Here is an 18,704-nt window from a genome sequence, read left to right as displayed (position 1 = left end):
TGTAAGTCCCTGAACCAAGTATTTGAATAAATACTATTTAGGCAATAGTGTGCACTGGAAGTAGGTTTTCCTTCTACCTGTTTTACCAAATGTTTTCTTAAAGGAATACCATTTCTGTTTATTATTTTCGATCTAAACTATTTCAGCCAACCCTCAAAATATGACATATTTTACTAAAAAGAGACAGTTCATGTTCTCACCAGAAGTATTAATGAGAAAAGACTGAATATCACAGAAGCAAATATTCCAAAAAGAAATAACACTTTATATCTAGAGCTTAACTCTCACATCCTGGTGGTCAGTTAGAAACTGGTGGGGCAATGAACAGACATTTAAATGTAGTTTGAAAAAAAGCTACTATGACATACAAAGAAATCAAAATTATAGAAGATAGATCAGAATCAGGAAAGGAAGGTAGAAATGGAGACGTGTTAATTTTGACTTGCCAAAGATTATTTTTAAGCAAAAGCTTTAGACAAACATTGGACCATATAATCAAAATTCTTTTGAGTACTCCTTATGGAAATGAACTGTATAAGCGTACTTTTGAAGTAAAGTACTTGAACTGCATGAAGAAAATACTAGCTTCAATTCACTCCAGCCAGACATATATTATTCCACCTAACTGCTCCCCCCAAACCGTGCATTATCATCAGTCATAGAGCTATTGTAAGTCCTTGACAAGCAAGCAGTTACGATGATTTTGTCATGAAAGTTTCATTTGCTTTTAAAAGCCTGCAGTACACAGCAAAGGACAGCTGTGGTAAAAGTGAAATCATGAAAATTTCATTTTCGATCTCTGGAGCAGCCCCTGAAGGGGACCTGAGATCTTCAAAGAACTGGCTAGTCCCTCCTTCTTCCTCCAATCCCAACCCAGGACATTTCCAGTGATGGTGGTGTTTGGAAAAAGGGCCTCTGTAGAGTTCAGTGAACTGACACCAGTGGGTACCACCAATCCTGGTAAAGCCTTTCCTATTTGGTGCTATGATGGTCACTCACCAGTATCCTGCAGGCCACAGCATTCACATTCCTGCAAACTCACTGTACAAAGTTACAAGTATGCAAACTGCACACTTTGGCAAACAAGCATGGTATCTTCAACAACCAGTCTAGAATTTCTGAAAGGGTACAGTTTAAATGATAAAATATCATGCCCCTTAGAAATCACTTCTAAGGGAAAGGCCACTTTGGAGAATCAGAGCCAAAGGTGCCAAAACCTATAGGAAACCCCAGCCCTCCACGTGCCATCCACCCACCTCCCCTGCTCTGGCCTTTCCCAGGCAGCTTGCTGCAACTGTCCAGTAAGGACATGCATGCCCTGAACACAGCAGAGACACAAGGAATACTTATTCACTGAATGCCCCTCAAGCCAATCACCAAATCACTCTGCCTAGGATAATGAGTTATTGGGAATTGTAATTGATGGGTTTAAGGACATTTGATACTGAGAAAAGTTAGTTTTAAAATATCTCTGGGGCCAAAAACAAAAAATCCAACAAGCCCTGCATTGACAGTTTAGTAGTTTGGCTGCTTATTCTTTTGTGAGACTCAGAGAAGTCATAGGCACACATGCGCACACACGCATATATCCACTTCCCCAAGTAGTATAAGAGGACTCCTTTGAAATTAATCCTATTTTGCAGAAGCTGTCACCTAAGCCTAAGAACACATCCCTAAATACTGAAATTACCACTGTTTCCTCATTAAAATGCATAGTATTTTAAGTGTAAATTCATATTTCAAAAATGGAGGGAGAACTTATATTACATGGTATCTTAAGCCCTGATGAATGCTGCAACTCACAAAAATCAGAATATATGTATCTCATGGAAAAAGAGAATTTCTAAACCCATTGTAAAGAACTAGGTCTGATTGCTTTCTCCAGCAAGTGTGATAGCCATCCATCTCATGTAGGGGGTGGGGGTCGGGCAAGGTTAGAATATTTTTATTCACTTCACAGACTGTAGAAACCAAACAAATTTTTAGAAAAGAAATATGACAAACATAGAGGCAATAAGGTAAAATACTTTATAAAGTGACAGTCTCTCAGTCATGTCCGACTCTTTGCGACCCCATGGACTATACAGTCCATGGAATTCTCCAAGCTAGAATGCTGGAGTGGGTAGCCTTTCCCTTCTCCAGGGGATCTTCCCAACCCAGGGATTGAACCCAGGTCTCCTGCACTGCAGGCGGATTCTTTACCAACTGAGTCACAAGGGAAGCCCAACAGTACTGGAGTGGGTAGCCTATCCCTTCTCCAGCAGATCTTCCTGACCCAAGAATGGAACCGGGGTCTCCTGCATTGCAGGCAGATTCTTTACCAACTGAGCTATCAGGGAAGCCCTTACTTTATAAAAGACACCCTAATTAAAGTTCTACTTTAAGATGAATTATACAGAACAGTGAGGAAATATCAACAAGACCTATTTCATTTATCCTGTAAGTAACTATGGATTGACACTGATTTATGAGTAAGATATTAGGACAGGTTTAAAAGATTTGAATTCAACCAACTGGGTATATGAGTTGTCAATCTAGTAGGTATATGAGTTGGATATTAAAATATTAAAATAATATATCAAACAAAACTACTCATGGAAATTTACTTTTACATCCCATTTATCCACAGTGAAAGTGAAAAAGTGAAAGTCACTCACTCGTGTCTGACTCTTTGCGACTCCATGGACTATATAGTCCATGGAATTCTCCAGGCCAGAATACTGGAGTGGGTAGCCGTTCCTTTCTCCAGGGTGTCTTCCCAACCCAGGGATCAAACCCACCTGAGCCACCAGGGAAGAACAAGAACACTAGAGTGGGTAGCCTATCCCTTCTCCAGGGGATCTTCCTGACCCATGAATTGAATCAGGGTCTCCTGAATTGCAGGCAGATTCCTTACCAGCTGAGCTACCAGGGAAGCCCATTTACCCATAAACCAGTGCTAAATAAAAATAATAGTAGTAGTTTCAAGCAGACTATTATTGATAACCACCTTTCACAAAAGGAAAATATTCCGTTTGATACCAAGGACATCTTGAAAGAGTAGGCTTCCCTTTGGGGTTCATTGCTTTGTACTGACAGCGCACATGTGGCTAATGGACCACAACTCGTCTACCTGTGTGAGAGACAATGGGGTTGGGAGACACATGGGAAGGACTTTACTATTCAACTAAGGTGAAATCATCTGAGTACAAAGGGGAAATAAAAATTTAGAAGTGAAAATTCTGTGGGTCTCTTGAAGAAAATTCAGTATAAAAATACGTAACATGAATGAAAACTCAGCACATTTACACTTGTCAGTCCACAGAACTCCATCAACATCCACTTCCTCTGACTTTTTAATAACATTTGAAAGTTTTCTACTGATGTTAAGGACACATAACGTTTTAGCATATATGATTTCTCAAAGAAGTAGAAGTTCAAATTCTCTGGTAGATCTTCACGTGAATTGGGATTCTAGTGATTACCTAAATAGCTACCTTGTTAGAAATAAGCTGAGATACCTGGATTTTCCTCTCATCCTCAGTAGGCTCAAGTTTTTTCACTGCAGAAGCCTCAACAAGAATAAAGGAAACAGAAATTACAGTCTCAGTCTCCACAAATAAATAGGCTAATTTAGTTGTATTCACTGCTTAATTGGTCATAATACTACATAAAGGAACTCTGACAGGACAATCCACCAAAAGACAGCTACTTTCAAGTAGTGTGAAAAAGTTTTATTCACATTACAGCAAAGATTCCCATTAGAACTCCTTTATGGTAAATAATTTGACTTTTGGAATTGTCAAAATTTTTTCAACATGCTTAAATAAGCAACTCCTCCAGATATATACCCATTACACTAAAATATATTTATACTGTATACATAACAGATGTACTAAAAATCTGAGACTTGAAATTCTAGGCTTTACAGAGTACTCAAAACAAGTAGGGACTGCAACAAAAAATAATCACTAGTAGACAAAGAAAAATGTCTGTTCAATGTGAATGCATTTACAACTCCCAAGAACAACTCTACTACACTCAAATATACACAATTTCTATCAAATCTTCTCTTCTAATGTGAGTCTAATTAAAATAAATATATAAGAAAAATTACTTCTTTTTCTTCTATTACTTAACCAGCAGGTAGGCCTAAAATTTATCTGGGATTTGTGTCAATTTACAGTAACCTATTTACATATAGGACTTGAACCCATACAAACAGGCAAGTTTGTTGTACTAAAAACCAGGAATGAAACAGTCACTGAAAATAAAACTAAATGTGGCAACACTTTAGAAATCAACACAAAAAAGCAAACATAGTCCCAAAGTTTGCAAATGTATTAGTTCACCAAAGGATAGAACTTCTTCCTAACACTAACTTCTAGGGAATTATGTGTGTATATTCATATAAGAGTGTGTGTGTGTGTGTGTGTGTGTGTGTGTGTGCGCACCTTCATCTAAATTCCAAGTGGAACACATTGAATGCAGGAATGAATGACAGTGATGGTGTGACTGGGTGCTTGGCCTTTCAGCCTGCCTTGCAACATGGTACCCTGAAACGACAGCTGGAGGAATAAGTTTTCTGAAATGGCCAGAGAGTAAAATATAGCTGTTCTAAGATTAAAGAATAAAGCAGAAAGTTACTTTGCCTTCGGCCTCCTCCTCTTTCCTCATCCAGTTTTCCATCCTGCTGAGAGGCATGTACTGTTGTTGGTGAGAGGGTGAACTTCACAGCCAGCCCCTGTGTCCAGCTCCGTCACCATAACTGCAGGCAATTTACCTAACCTCCCACTTCCATAGCTGAAGAAAAGGGATAAGAATGGTGCTCACCCAAAAAGGGCTACTGTGAAGATGTAATGACCTAAGACATTAGTGCTCAAGATGGTGCCTGGCACATATAGGCCAATAAGTTAGCTATTTTGATTGCTACTGAAGGGTCTGGGCTTCCAGAACCTCCCTCTGGGCTTGCTCCTGCTAGAGCCATAGTCCATGCTCCAGCTCCTCCCAAAGGCCCTGCTCTCCACCAAAACACCTCCATCACTTAGAACAGTGCCCTTTGTCAACACCATCATCCCCGACAACACGAGGAGTAGGTGCTAACACCCTGGCTATTACTTTTCATCTGAGTAAGGTGTGCGTGGGGAGCTTCTGACGATCTAAAGAGGTAGTGCCAAGAGCTGGGGGCAGATCCTTTCTATTCACAGCAGTAGGCATCCTTTCCCTCCAGGCTTAGGGTCCAATAGTGACTGCACACTCAACACTAGCACTTTTTCAATACAAGGAAGACAAAAATCAATTTCCATGGAGATTCTCAAACTGTTCAGATACAACACCAAGAAAGTGTTCTACTTTTCCTACTAAAAAGCTTCAGTGTTGCTGTACATTCCAGCTTTCCCTCCAGGTACAGTTCACTAAGTCAATTAAAAAGTGGTTTCTTTTCCGCGCCATCTTCAAAAGAAAACTAAATGCAAGAAATTATAGCATTAACACTATCATTCCCCAGTTTCCATCAACTTTCATCTGGTTTTAGTAACCACTCCTTCCACTGCTTTGCCCAAAATGCTATATAGTATGTGTAGTTAGAGTGAGTTAAAGCATGTAAAAATAAACTTGGTCGATTTATAAGAATTTTACCACCTGCCCAGATAGCTGGAGATGTAAATGGCCCCTACTAGTGGAAAGAACAGCAGGACAGCTTAAAAATTAAAACCCAAAAATGGATTTTTTGTAATGTAGAAAAACCTAAGGCGACCTTCACTCTTGAGTGCCACACACAGGCCCTTGTGTGGTCTGACCAGTGAATGCTGCTGCATCGCAGGTAAGAATGAGTCACAGGACACTGAATCGTTGCACTCATGCTCTGCTTCTCAGGTTCTTGACCCAGTGAAGGAGCTCACGACCTTCTCCTCCTCCTACCTGCCCTTTCAGGAGTGAGGTTTTCATTGCAGAACTCAGGACTCTGTTCCCATTTTATTTGGCACTTCACTCAAGTTGGAGAATAAATACAAGGAATTTGTGTCTCACCTGTCCAGAACGAGGTCTGGAGCAAAGATGAGCTTGCCGGGGTGGTCGATGGAGCGCCACATCAGCCCCACCATGAGCACCTCCAACCAGCAGCTCTCCAAGAGCCGCACTTGGTCATACAGGCTGAGCTCCACGAAGCCTGGGGAAAGCAAGAGTCTGTGAGCATACCCGCCCTCCTCCTCAGCTCCCTGATTCCATAAAAAAAAAAAAAAAAGAGCAAGTTTTAAAAAGCTAAGAAAACACAAATCACCCAGAGGGCAGGGGAAATCAATATTTTAAAGATGTGGTTAATAGCTGACGAGGAAGAAAGTCCTAAATTCACAGTGAGTAACTCACAATTTCTAGTCTCGAACCCCTTCTACAGAGAAATGTACATCATTCAGAATTTCCAAAGGATTATTAGCTGGGCTTATACAGCTCCCAGAAAGATGCTAGGGAAGAAGAGAAAGCTGGCACTGACCTTTGCTAGTTACATCCCAGTAATCCCTCTGCACTACTGAGAAAGATAGAGTTCAGACGCCAGCCAGAGGGGCAGCCTGTCTGGCCCAACCCATGATGGGGGCAGGAGGAGCAGGGGGACAGGATAGTGGGGGTGACGGGTGGGAGACTTGCAGAGAAAACAGGACCAGCTCCTGCAGAAAGTCGAAGTTCCAGCTGAAAGAGTTTCTCCAATTGCTTACCATTTCCCATCTAGTATTAGAATCATTCTTCTGAGTGGGTGCACTTGTCTCTGGGCTATTCTATGCTGAAGAACACACATAACAACAGAAACAGGTCCCTAAGGGAGAACTTCAGAAGCAGAGATCACTGGTGCTTCCTCCATAAGTCATGATAACAGGAGGAAGCCATATAAAATAAATATAGTCAACAAACAAATGACCTTGGAGTGCAATGGACTTTGGTTAGCACCCCTGCTCAGCCTCATCCCAGCTAGTTACTTAATCTTCTTTTAAGTCTTTGTTTATCTTACAGGAAAAATGGGGGCAACAATGCCTACCTCTGAGAATTTCCTAGAGGTGAGATCTCTCATCATCCTCATTTCACAGATGAGGAAACTATGGCACAGAGAACATATGTGGTTCAACTCTTTGAACAATTATAACAGCAATCTGAACAAAGGAGAACTAAATGGAAAGATGGATAAATCCTTTCCAAAGCCACATCCTACACGCTCGGTTCACATTCCTGAGTGTACACATTCCAACCTCACCCACAGTTACAGACAATAAGCCTGCCCAAGGGAGATCAAGCTTTTTATACTTATAGATCTTCAACAAAGCCAAAGCTAGGTGATAGACTAAATTTTTTTTTTTTTTTTTTGGTCTAGACAATGAATATGCTAGCTGAGAAAGTGGGAGAAAAAGTCCCACAATTTCAGACTATGCCTAAGCTTTCAGAAAATTTTCCAAATCACTGGGCTTGAAGAGGGACTGATGCAGCTTAAGAGATCCATTTTGCTTTGGCACAAAGAAGCTACACAGCTCTCAGAAGTAATTAATCACCACTCTCCACATGGGGTCTTGAAAACCAGGTTTGGCATACACGTAGAACAAAAGTTAGAGGAAACTGCACCAGCATCTCCTCTTTTGGGAAAGAGCTCAGAAAACAAACAAACAAACAAACATCATTCTGGCAAAGGAGAAGATGCTAAACCATCAAAACTGAAGTGGAAAACCTGAAAATTCTCAGAAAGCTCAGAAGCCAACAAATGACCCCTATGGATCCTATTATCTGAGACCCTTAAAGCCAGGTGCGCTTCCCCCAGCTCCCTCAATCTTTAAAATGTGCCTAATGCAGTTGCTGCCCTGGAGGCCATGGGAGTCATCCCTAGTGACTTGGAACTTGGAGACCTCATTTCTTAGACAAATGGAAAGATGTACATGGAAGAAGCCCTTCCAGAGGAAGTATAGGTTGTTGTCAATCTATGTTAGAATCCTTGATTCATTCCTTCACGGAAATACCAGTTCAAATGATAGCTAGATGGTGACCATGCAGTACCTTGGGTGTATATGTTACTAACTGGTCTGGTAAAATGAACACACTATAGAATAAAAAAATGCATGTTTTAAATGGCAATTCAGGAATAACCAAACCCATTTTTAATTTTATCAAGTTAAAAAGCATTCCAGGTTTATTGATGATTCATGTTACTTTTATAGCTGATTTACTCTATCCATTTTGTTCATTTATGTATGTATTACTGATTTTTTTCTTTATTGGAACAAAATTTTACTATTCCTACCTTTCACTTTCACACTGTGAAAGGTCATACTGTGCCCCACCCCACCCCCACCTGACCACACCCCTCCTCCCAAGGTGATGGGTCCACAGCCAAGAGATGGGTTAAGGTGGAGCCCAGACTCCTTTCTTTTAGTCCATGCTCCAGGTCCCAGGACCTTAAAATTCCCTGCCTAAATGGCCCCACACCCACATTCAGAGCATGGGTGGGTCTCTTCCCTGGGTCTATCTCCCCAGAACATATCTAGGCATGAGATATAGCCAAACCAGCTAATGTCTGTAGATGTGAACAGGTGGGATTCAGTGTGTGCAAGGTAGTGTGGGATCAATGGAGCAGGGGACAGGGGTGGACACAAAGAGAGACAGGAAGAGAAGGGGCCCACCACATACAACTACTTCTGCACTGCCATGTCTGGTACAGAACTCGGAGGAATTCAGGAATTCTAAACTGAAACCTGGCCACCTGTGTTGAAGGCACAAGTGTCAAGATAAGAAGAAAGGACATATTCCATTTAAAGCATATAAATCAAGCTGTCAAACCGCTAAATACTCAAGACATAGCTTGCAGACCTCCATTCTGTATTCGTGCCCCATAAATGTGAAGAGCAGGCCTTTCTACACATCAGTTTGAAGCTAAGACTCAGAAGGCCCTACCCGGAATCTTCTTGGCCCAGCTGATCATATGTACCAGTTCCTTGTCGGCCAGCTTGGTCAGGGACATCATCATGGAGGCCTCGGTGAAGGGCACGCTGGGGCGGCTCACGAGCACGTGGGGCGGCTCGGCCTCCAGGAGCGTGAGCACCAGCTGCTCTGGGCTCAGGGCACTCAGCAGCAGCTCCTTCACTCGGGTCATGGGTCCACCATTCCTCTTGGTTTTGCTCAGGCAATGCAGCTGCTCATCAGAATTTCTCTGCCTTCGCACTATGCGGTACCCACACCTTTCTCTCCGGGAGCCTAAAAGAGAGCAGATAACACAGTGCTTTTTCCATCTCTTCCCCAACGCAGCATCAGGTTCCCCCAGTCACCAGGATGAAAACAGAAATCACTGTAAAACCCAAGTCTATTCACGGAATGTGTCTTAGAACAGGAGTCTGACTTTTATTTCTGGAGCCTGTGAGGCATGTACTAAAGATTATAACATTTGTGGCTGTATTAGCAAATCAATAATGACTTTTTAGAGACAATAGCCCAAATGATCTTTAGGTTTACATTTCAAGATCACCTATTCCATTTCTAAATCTAAATCCATCTTTATTTTAAAGAGTACTAACAATAAAAAAAAAAAAAAAAAAAATAAAGAGTACTAACAGACTTCAGTTTCCAAATCATGAAATTAGGAATTTTCTTCAAGCAGAAGATAGGGAAAAATAGGAACTGACTATAAATAATACATTTTTATAATACATGCTTAAATATTTTTTTGCATGTGAGTATGTGTGTCTGTGTATTCTTTTTACATACTTACACAAATAAGTTTATTTCAAATAATAAGTTAACTGAAAACATTTGAGATTAGATATATTTTTTTAATCTAGACATAATGCTCAAAATTCCCAAGCTAGGCTTCAACGGTATGTGAACTGAGAACTTCCAGACGTTAAAGCTAGATTTAGAAAAGGCAGAGGAACCAGAGATCAAATTGCCAACATCCGTTGTATCATAGAAAAAGCAAGAGAATTCCAGAAAAACATCTATTTCTGTTTTATTGACTATGCCAAAGCCTTTGTGTGGATCACAACAAGCTGTGGGAAGTTCTTCAAAAGATGGGAATACCAGATCACCTTACCTGTCTCCTGAGAAATTTGTATGCAGGTCAAGAAGCAATAGTTAGAGCTGGACATGGAAAAACAGACTGGTTTCAAATTGGGAAAGGAGTACATCAAGGCTGTATATTGTCACCCTGCTTATTTAACTTATATGCAGAGTACATCATGCAAAATGCCAGGCTGGATGAAGTACGAGCTGGAATCAAGATTGCAGGGAAATATCAATAACCTCAGATATGCAGAATACACTACCCTTATGGCAGAAAGCAAAAAGGAGCTAAAGAGCCTCTTGACGAAGGTGAAAAAGGAGAGTGAAAAAGCTGGCTTAAAGCTCAACATTCAAAAAACTAAGATCATGGCATCTGGTCCCATCACTTCATGGCAAATAGATGAGGAAACAATGGAAACTGTGACAGACTTTATTTTCTTGGGCTCCAAAATCACTGCAGATGGTGATTGCAGCCATGAAATTAAAAGACACTTGCTCCTTGGAAGAAAAGTTATGATCAACCTAGACAGCATATTAAAAAGCAGAGACATTACTTTGCCGACAAAGGTCCATCTAGTCAAAGCTATGGTTTTCCAGTAGTCATGTGTGGATGTAAGAATTGGACCATAAAGAAAGATGAGTGCCAAAGAATTGATGCTTTTGAACTGTGGTGTTGGAAAAGACTCTTGAGAGTCCCTTGAACTGCAAGGAGATGAAACCAGTCAATCCTAAAGGAAATCAGTCCTGAATATTCATTGGAAGGACTGATGCTGAAGCTCCAATACTTTGGCCACCTAATGCCAAGAGCCAACTCATTAGAAAACACCCTAATGCTGGGAAAGATTGAAGGCGGGAGGAGAAGGGGATAACAGAGGATGAGATGGATGGATGGACTGCATCAATGACTCAATGGACATCAGTTTGAGCAAGCTCTGGGAGACGGTGAAGAACAGGGAAGCCTGGCTTGCTGCAGTCCATGGGGTCACAAAGAGTCTGACATGACTGAGTAACTGAACCACAATAAGCTGGTTACTAAGGGATACATCTAACATACAGAAAAACTGAAAGCAAAAGAGCAGAAAAAGATTTGGCAAAGGTTAACCAGATAAATTGGAGTTACTGTCAATATCTGACAAACTTTAAGACAAAAATCATTATTAAGGTCTCATAAGTAGATTATAAAAGAAAGATAAATAATTCTAAACTCATATACATCAAAACAATTTGCAAAAATTATTACATACTAGGTCAACTTTAACTAAAACTGCTATTATATAGATCATATTCTCTGACCACAATAAAATAAAAATAGAAGTCAGTAACAAAAATATAATTCCCGAAGCCCTATATATATACATATATATAGGCAAAATATTTCTAAATATCCATTGTTTAAATGTAAAATGTAAAAAATGTAAAATGGAATTTAAAAAGACACAAATCAGGATGTCATTAGCATGGGCACAACATTTATATAAATTTTCCCTATAAAAAAATCTAAAACTTAAAATCAGAATTCCTACTTTCTATACCCCCACCATTGCCTTTGTTCACTAAATTCAATTGTCCACATTTATAAAAGGAAATGAGTTAGGTGGTATGAGCAAATTTATTTACTTTCAAGAAAATTTATCTGAATTTCTCTTATCCTTGGCTAATTACAGTAGAAAGAAGGGCTCTTTTCATCTAGGGATAACTGAATCAAACAAAATATTCAAGAAAAGAATTAAAAGCCTACAATATAATTCATTTTATTAGTAATCACATAGAGAGCTATTTACATATAATATTATGTTATTATTATTAAAGATAAATTATACTTATTTAATAAATTTAATAAATTTATTAAAGATAAATTATAAATTATAAAGATAATTTATACTTAAGCAATAAAATGTATTGCTTAAGAAAGTATCTTTCTAATCACACATTTCTCTTTTGTGGAGAATATGAGGATAAGGAGCTTACAAAACAGACTCCATACAAAGTGAAAGGTATTGAATACCAACATTCAAATTTATTTGACCAAATTTTCCCAACAAAGTTCCATGTACTAGACCCTGTTCTAAGTTAGGATCAATAAAATAAAGTCCTTAGAATCTATTGATAGAGCTCCTATGGTAAATCAAGTTGTATTCTACACACTGGAATAAAATGAAATTGAGAAGGTAAAAAAATAAAGCCATTGACAAAGAACTCACATTTCTGTACCAAGGACATTCCCAGGGTTATGGCTTTGACACTGTAATCTAGGCAGAGTCACTCAGCGTGCCTCTGAGGAGCTTAATGAGAAATTACCAGATAGGAGCACTCCATATTGGAAAGTGCCCCAGGAAAAACATGATGACAACAACAACAATAGTAAATAATGATCATAGCAGTTATCATAGACTAGAAGCTTCTATGTGCCAGGCTTTGTGTATTACTGTACATAGATTATCCCTTTCTGACAACTGACTAAGAGGACAGGTGGTGTTACTATCTTCAACATACAGGGGAGGATCCAGGCACAACAGCTCAAGTAACTTGCCCAAGGTAGAAAAGCTAGAAAATAGCAGAAGCAGGAACGAAACCCAATCAGTGGTCTGAATCCAGAGCTGGTGCTCTTAACTACTATTTTATATCACCTCCCCAACAAATCACTTTCAAGTATCTATACAGCAGGCAAATAAAGAGATGGCATTGAAAGATGCTGAGCTGTTGTCCCAACAGAGGGCTACAGATCAGATATACATTTATTCAGATCAGTTTGCTGGCTATTTGCATTGCAGTGTATTCTTATAATGAAGCTTTTCCTCTGAAGCTAGCCTGGGTGGGTATCCTTCTACCACTTAAACAACCTTATTAATACCTCAGCGGAAAGGACAAGATTGGAAATGAAGAAGAAAAAGGTGCTGACTGAAGGGAAAGGATTTCTGAATAAAAGGGGGAAGTGGAATTACAACAGGAGGATCCAGAATACAGGGAGAATCCCTAATCCCCTGAGATTAGATAGAAGGAAGAATCTAGATGAAGGATTTTCTCAGGAGGGCAGTCAAGAGGGCTGAAAAAGGAGAAAAGCGCAGTTAAGGAAATTCACTCCTAACGGTCTTTCCTCGTGGTCAGTAAAGAGCCAAAATACCCATCTGTTTGCACATCAACCCATCTCATTTCTTCTGTAATCTCCAAAGATAATGTAAATCTTTTTCTTAGCTCTATCCAGTGACTTTTTGGTCAAATTCAGTGACCTTTTCCAGGAAAATTTTAGGTATATCCCTGAATTCTGGTACTCCTAACTTAAATGTGTTTTTCAACAAAAGAGGGAGAGAAAGGAAGGGAAAGTAATATTCAACGCCACACACTGTACTAGGTCTTTATTTCTCACAAAACTCAGTGAAGCAGATATCTCTGCTTCAGGGATAAGGAAATCGAGGTTAGGTCATTTAAGCACTGTTACAGCAAGAAGTGATGAGACAAAAAAATGAGATTCCATCTATGCAGGGATTCAGTCCTCCTGTTCCTCTCACCACATATACTGCCCCCTACAGGTGGAGTGTATGTGCTACTGCCCCGGTTCCAAACCAAGAGAACCACAGCCACTAACAGATCCTAGCACATTGAAAACATTCTTTTCCTAAGATCATATTAGAAATCATTTCTTTAAAATACGCAATTTAAAATACTGTTTTACTTAAAACATGATATATTCATTTGCAGTCTTTAGTTAGGCCAAGAGATTTCTCTTTAAACACTTCTGCCAATTTAAATCACAAGTTACGCTGTCTCTAGATTTTCAGTTCCAGCTTTTTAAAACAGAGCAAGAACTTAGACACTCATAAAGCAATCTGAATGCAGACTCCTTCTAGGTTTATGATGACTTTGCCCTAATCTTACCCATACCTAACCCAATAGCTGTTAGTCCTTCACATTTTACTCAAAGCTTTCACAGAACTATCTTTTCCTACTCATATTTCATATGTTTGCATAAATTTTAAATTATATGATTTAACAATTAAAGTGAGTAGAAGCAGGTTGGGAAGAAGCTAGTGGTTACTGATAAGGATATAACTGGAGTGGCGTTTATAAAAGCAACCAATACCCACTGGGAGGTCACTGGCAGGACATTTTACAGAGGAAATGGAGAACATCAGTGATTTTAGGAAACCAGAGAACTGATTAAATTAAAAGAACTTCTGCTGTAATTCTGAACTAGAGGAGGGGACAGAGAATGTTTGAAGGCAGAGCTAACTAAGAGGTTATCAGAAAAGAGAGGACTTACAAAAATTTTTTTTCAAATAGTTACCAAGAGAAAAATTACACCAAACTACTGCTAAAATACTGGCAGGCAGAAGAATAAGAAAAGTTTAGGCAGAGTTGACATGAGTATATATAAACAAGCAAATGTGTACAGACAAGTGAATTGAGTTAGCTGGGTGGAGGAAGCAGACCGTAAGCATCATTGTCAGTTGTTACACCAGTGTTCCCATTTCCCTTTGTCTTTTCATGCATGTATACATGTGTGTATACACATATATATGCATACATACCATCTTAGAATAAAATTCATGCTCTATGCGCTTTCCATAGGTCTATCGTGTTTCCGACTCCTGCATATATATTTTTTCCACTTCTAGAAAGTTAATGGAAGGACAGGCATGAATCATCCCAAGTAACCCACAATATAGTCTACCTTCTTGTCACAGCTTGAACTGTGAACATGTACCAGAACTTCATCCTGGGACTTTTCAAGGCCTCAGGCAGATGGTCATCCAGCCCATCTGAGCACTTCAGTGGCTGGAGTTCTCTAATTCATGCAGCAGCCTATTCCGGTGTCAGACCATTTGACCTGTAGAAAGTTCTTCTTTACGCTGGGCCAAAATCTGCCTCCTGCAACGTGTTCCTGTTCACCCCAGCCCTGTCCTCCACAGTTTCAGAGAACAAGTCAACGCCCCTGCCATGGGACAGCATACAAACACTTGAAGATAATTACTACGTCCTAAATCTCCTCTCACCCAGACTCCATGTCTTCAGATCCTCAAACTGTCCCGTTTGACCTGGCTCTCGGCATGTCCCACGTACCACAGAAGTGGAAGGGAACACTCACCACACTTCACCATTCCGACCTCATAGCACTTCCGAAGTCGACAGGCCTGACAGCTTTTACGTCGGTTCTTATCTATGGTACACTGATTTGTAGCTGGACAAATATAATCATTATGTCCTACAACAAAGCAAAAAAAAAAAAAAAAAGGATGTTTATTGTTGCAACATTTTGGATAATTCTCTTTTCTGGTCAACAACGCAGCTAATGCCAGCAGCTGAGAGATAGGAAAACAGCTTCTAGCTATAGGAACAGGTGTAAAAATGAAATGCCGCCTCATCAGTGCCTCGTTAGTGAGTAAAGGAAGTCTAGGAAAATTTTGATATCCTACATCTTGACCAGTAGGTTATTCTCTGCACATTCTCAGAATTCTCAAGAGATACATTTAGAAATACTCTTCTTTGGACATGGAAAGTGAGACAGTCACCTGAAATTGATTTGCTCCAAGTCACAAAACTCCTCAAGAATAGTACTTGGTGTCAGGTCACCAAACTAAACTCCTTGTACTCTTTTGCATACATTTTTCTTTGGGATTTAACATGACTTTTTAGTGGGAATTCATAGCTAACTAAGAGAACTAAACTGGTCAATAAGAGAATATAAAAATCAGCAAAGAAAGAAAGAAAGAAGTGCCACTTGATAATCACCAGATTTTAAAGACCACTTCAAAAAGACATAGTTCCATGATTGAAACATAATGAAATTTTATAATCCTCTCTCTTTTCAGGTAGATTCCAGATTCCAGTAACATTTGTTCAACAAAACATAAATTGAACTTCAGTTGTTTGTGACTTGCCAGCCATGCCCTGAGTTAGCTTGGGTACCGGCAAAGGCACCTGAGAGATGCAAAAACCACTCTCTCAAGTGACCCTCCATCCTGGCCATGTACAGGAAGCAATGTCTTCTTAGCCTGACACATCAACATTTCTGACCTCCTAATGATTCCCAGGTTCTTTTCATGAGCACCTCATTCACTCATATAACTTCCCTATAAAGAGCTATGATCCTGATTTTACAAATGAAAACACTTAAGCTCAGTTCAATAATCTTAAAATTACTGCTTTAGTTTTTCACTTTGCATAATAAACCCTTTAAAAGCTTAAAATAAAACAAATTTATTATCTCATAGTTCCCATGAATAGAGAGTTCAAGGAAAAGTTTACTCTACTCAGGGTCCCAACAAAGCTGCAACCAACGTGTTGATGGGGCTGTGGCCTCATTTGAGATTCAGGGTCCTCTTCCAAGCTCATTCAAGTTGTTGACAGAATTAATTCCTTGCAGTTGTAGGACTGAGGTCCCATTTTCTTGCTAGTTATAGTCTGGACACTGCTCCTAGCGGCACTTGCCCAGAAGCACTTGACAATAAGATGTCTCCTTTCTTGCAGGGTAGGAGGAGTGCATCTCTAACTCCACTCCCCTCCCCAGGCTGCTATGATGGAGTCTTACATATGCTGTGGATAACCACAGCATAATCACAAGAGGTGATCCCATCACCATTTGCCATACAATGTAACCTAACTAACACAGTCACGCATCATATATACAGGTTCTATACACACTCAACAATAGGAGGTAATATAAGATGTGCTATAAAACATTTTAATTTATGTTTATGGCAATTCCCTCATAGCTCAGTTGGTAAAGAATCTGCCTGCAATACAGGAGACCTGGGTTCGATTCTTGGGTCAGGAAGATCCTCTGGAGAAGGAAATGGCAACCCACTTCAGTATTCTTGCCTGGAAAATCCCATGGACAGAGGAGCCTGGCGGGCTACAGTCCATGGGGTCGCAAGAGGAGGACACGACTTAGCGACTAAACCACCACCACCATAAAACATTTTAAGGGACAGATAATTATCTTGTTATTGGTTTTATCCTCACTTATATTCAGAAATAAATTTTAAAAACCAAAATATATTTCTAATCAGAGACTTCCTACTGTAGTTTTGAATATAATGCTTTATAGTTAGAAGGTAATCCCACAGTACTTCTCATAGCAGGAGCAATCTTTTACATATCTTCTAAAGCCTCAAAGAACTGTACATGATGTTATCCTCACTGATTTTACAATGAGGTTTACAACAGTAAGCATTCAAGGAACAACTAGAGGTTGGTCGCAGTGGCTGCGATGGCACACAGGCACGGCCAAGAGGAGCTGCCCCAGGCCCTAGAAAAGGCAGAGGAACCAGAGATCAAATTGCCAACGTCCGCTGGATCATCGAAAAACCAAGAGGGTTCCAGGAAAACATCTATTTCTACTTTATTGACTATGCCAAAGCCTTTGACTGTGTGGATCACAATAAACTATGGAAAATTCTGAAGGAGATGGGAATACCAGACCACCTGACCTGCCTCTTGAGAAACCTGTATGCAGGTGAGGAAGCAACAGTTAGAACTGGACATGGAACAACTGACTGGTCCCAAATAGGAAAAGGAGTATGTCAACGCTGTATATTGTCACCCTGCTTATTTAACTTACATGCAGAGTACATCATGAGAAACGCTGGACTGGCGGAAGCACAAACTGGAATCAAGATTGCTGGGAGAAATATCAATAACCTCAGGTATGCAGATGACATCACCCTTATGGCAGAAAGTGAAGAACTAAAGAGCCTCTTGATGAAGTGAAAGAGGAGAGTGAAAAAGTTGGCTTAAAGCTCAACATTCAGAAAATTAAGATCATGGCATCCAGTCCCATCACTTCATGGCAAATAGATGGGGAAACAGTGGAAACAGTGGCTGACTTTATTTTTGGGGGCTCCAAAATCACTGCAGATTGTGATTGCAGCCATGAAATTAAAAGACACTTACTCCTTGGAAGGAAAGTTATGACCAACCTAGATAGCATATTGAAAAGCAGAGACATTACTTTGTCTAGGTCCATCTAGTCAAGGCTATGGTTTTTCCAGTGGTCATGTGTGGATGTGAGAGTTGGACTATAAAGATAGCTGAGTGCCAAAGAATTGATGCTTTTGAACTGTGGTATTGGAGAAGACTCTTGAGAGTCTCTTGGACTGCAAGGAGATGAAACCAGTCCATCCTAAAGGAGATCAGTTCTGGGTGTTCATTGGAAGAACTGATGTTGAAGCTGAAACCAATACTTTGGCCACCTAATGTGAAGAGCTGACTCATTGGAAAAGACCCTGATGCTGGGAAAGATTGAGGGCAGGAGAAGGGGAAGACAGAGGATGAGATGGTTGGACGGCATCACTGACTCAATGGATATGGGTTTGGGTGGACTCCAGGAGTTGGTGATGGACAGGGAGGCCTGGTGTGCTGCGATTCATGGGGTCGCAAAGAGTCAGACACGACTGAGCAACTGAACTGAACTGAGAGGTTGGTCTCAGAGTTAGCTGTAAAAAAGCATTTTAATTTTTTAAAAAAGGATTGGAAAACACAATAATATGAAGAAAATAGCCTAGAGAATGCCTTGTGCAAGAAGGTCATAGTAATTCATTTCTGGCAAAAAGAAAAAAGTCCTCCTTGAACTGCACCAAACACTGCACATATTAAAATGGTTTTCTTGCTCCGTACAACAGTCAGAGAAGCATACTACTCTGTATGAACAGAACTAAGAAAGATGCGGAGCCAAATTAAAGGCAAATCATGAAGCTAATTCTTTAAGA

The 18,704-nt window shown here is 40.0% G+C and overlaps 1 protein-coding gene across 1 annotated transcript in view; it reads right to left on the bottom strand.

The window, feature by feature from the left end:
* The window catches only part of ESR2 (estrogen receptor 2), a 59,089-nt gene that overhangs the window by 20,214 nt on the left and 20,171 nt on the right, over positions 1–18,704 (bottom strand). The window contains exons 4-6 of the mRNA XM_043920939.1: positions 15,083–15,199; positions 8,899–9,198; positions 6,007–6,145 (exon numbers count right to left, since the gene is read on the bottom strand). Of these exons, the coding sequence (XP_043776874.1) occupies positions 6,007–6,145; positions 8,899–9,198; positions 15,083–15,199 (556 nt within the window). The remainder of the gene's footprint in view (positions 1–6,006; positions 6,146–8,898; positions 9,199–15,082; positions 15,200–18,704) is intronic.

The sequence above is a fragment of the Cervus elaphus genome, chromosome 12 (assembly GCF_910594005.1).
Source record: "Cervus elaphus chromosome 12, mCerEla1.1, whole genome shotgun sequence".
NCBI classification, from domain to species: Eukaryota; Metazoa; Chordata; class Mammalia; order Artiodactyla; family Cervidae; genus Cervus; species Cervus elaphus.
This window is presented reverse-complemented; position numbering and strand designations above follow the sequence as displayed.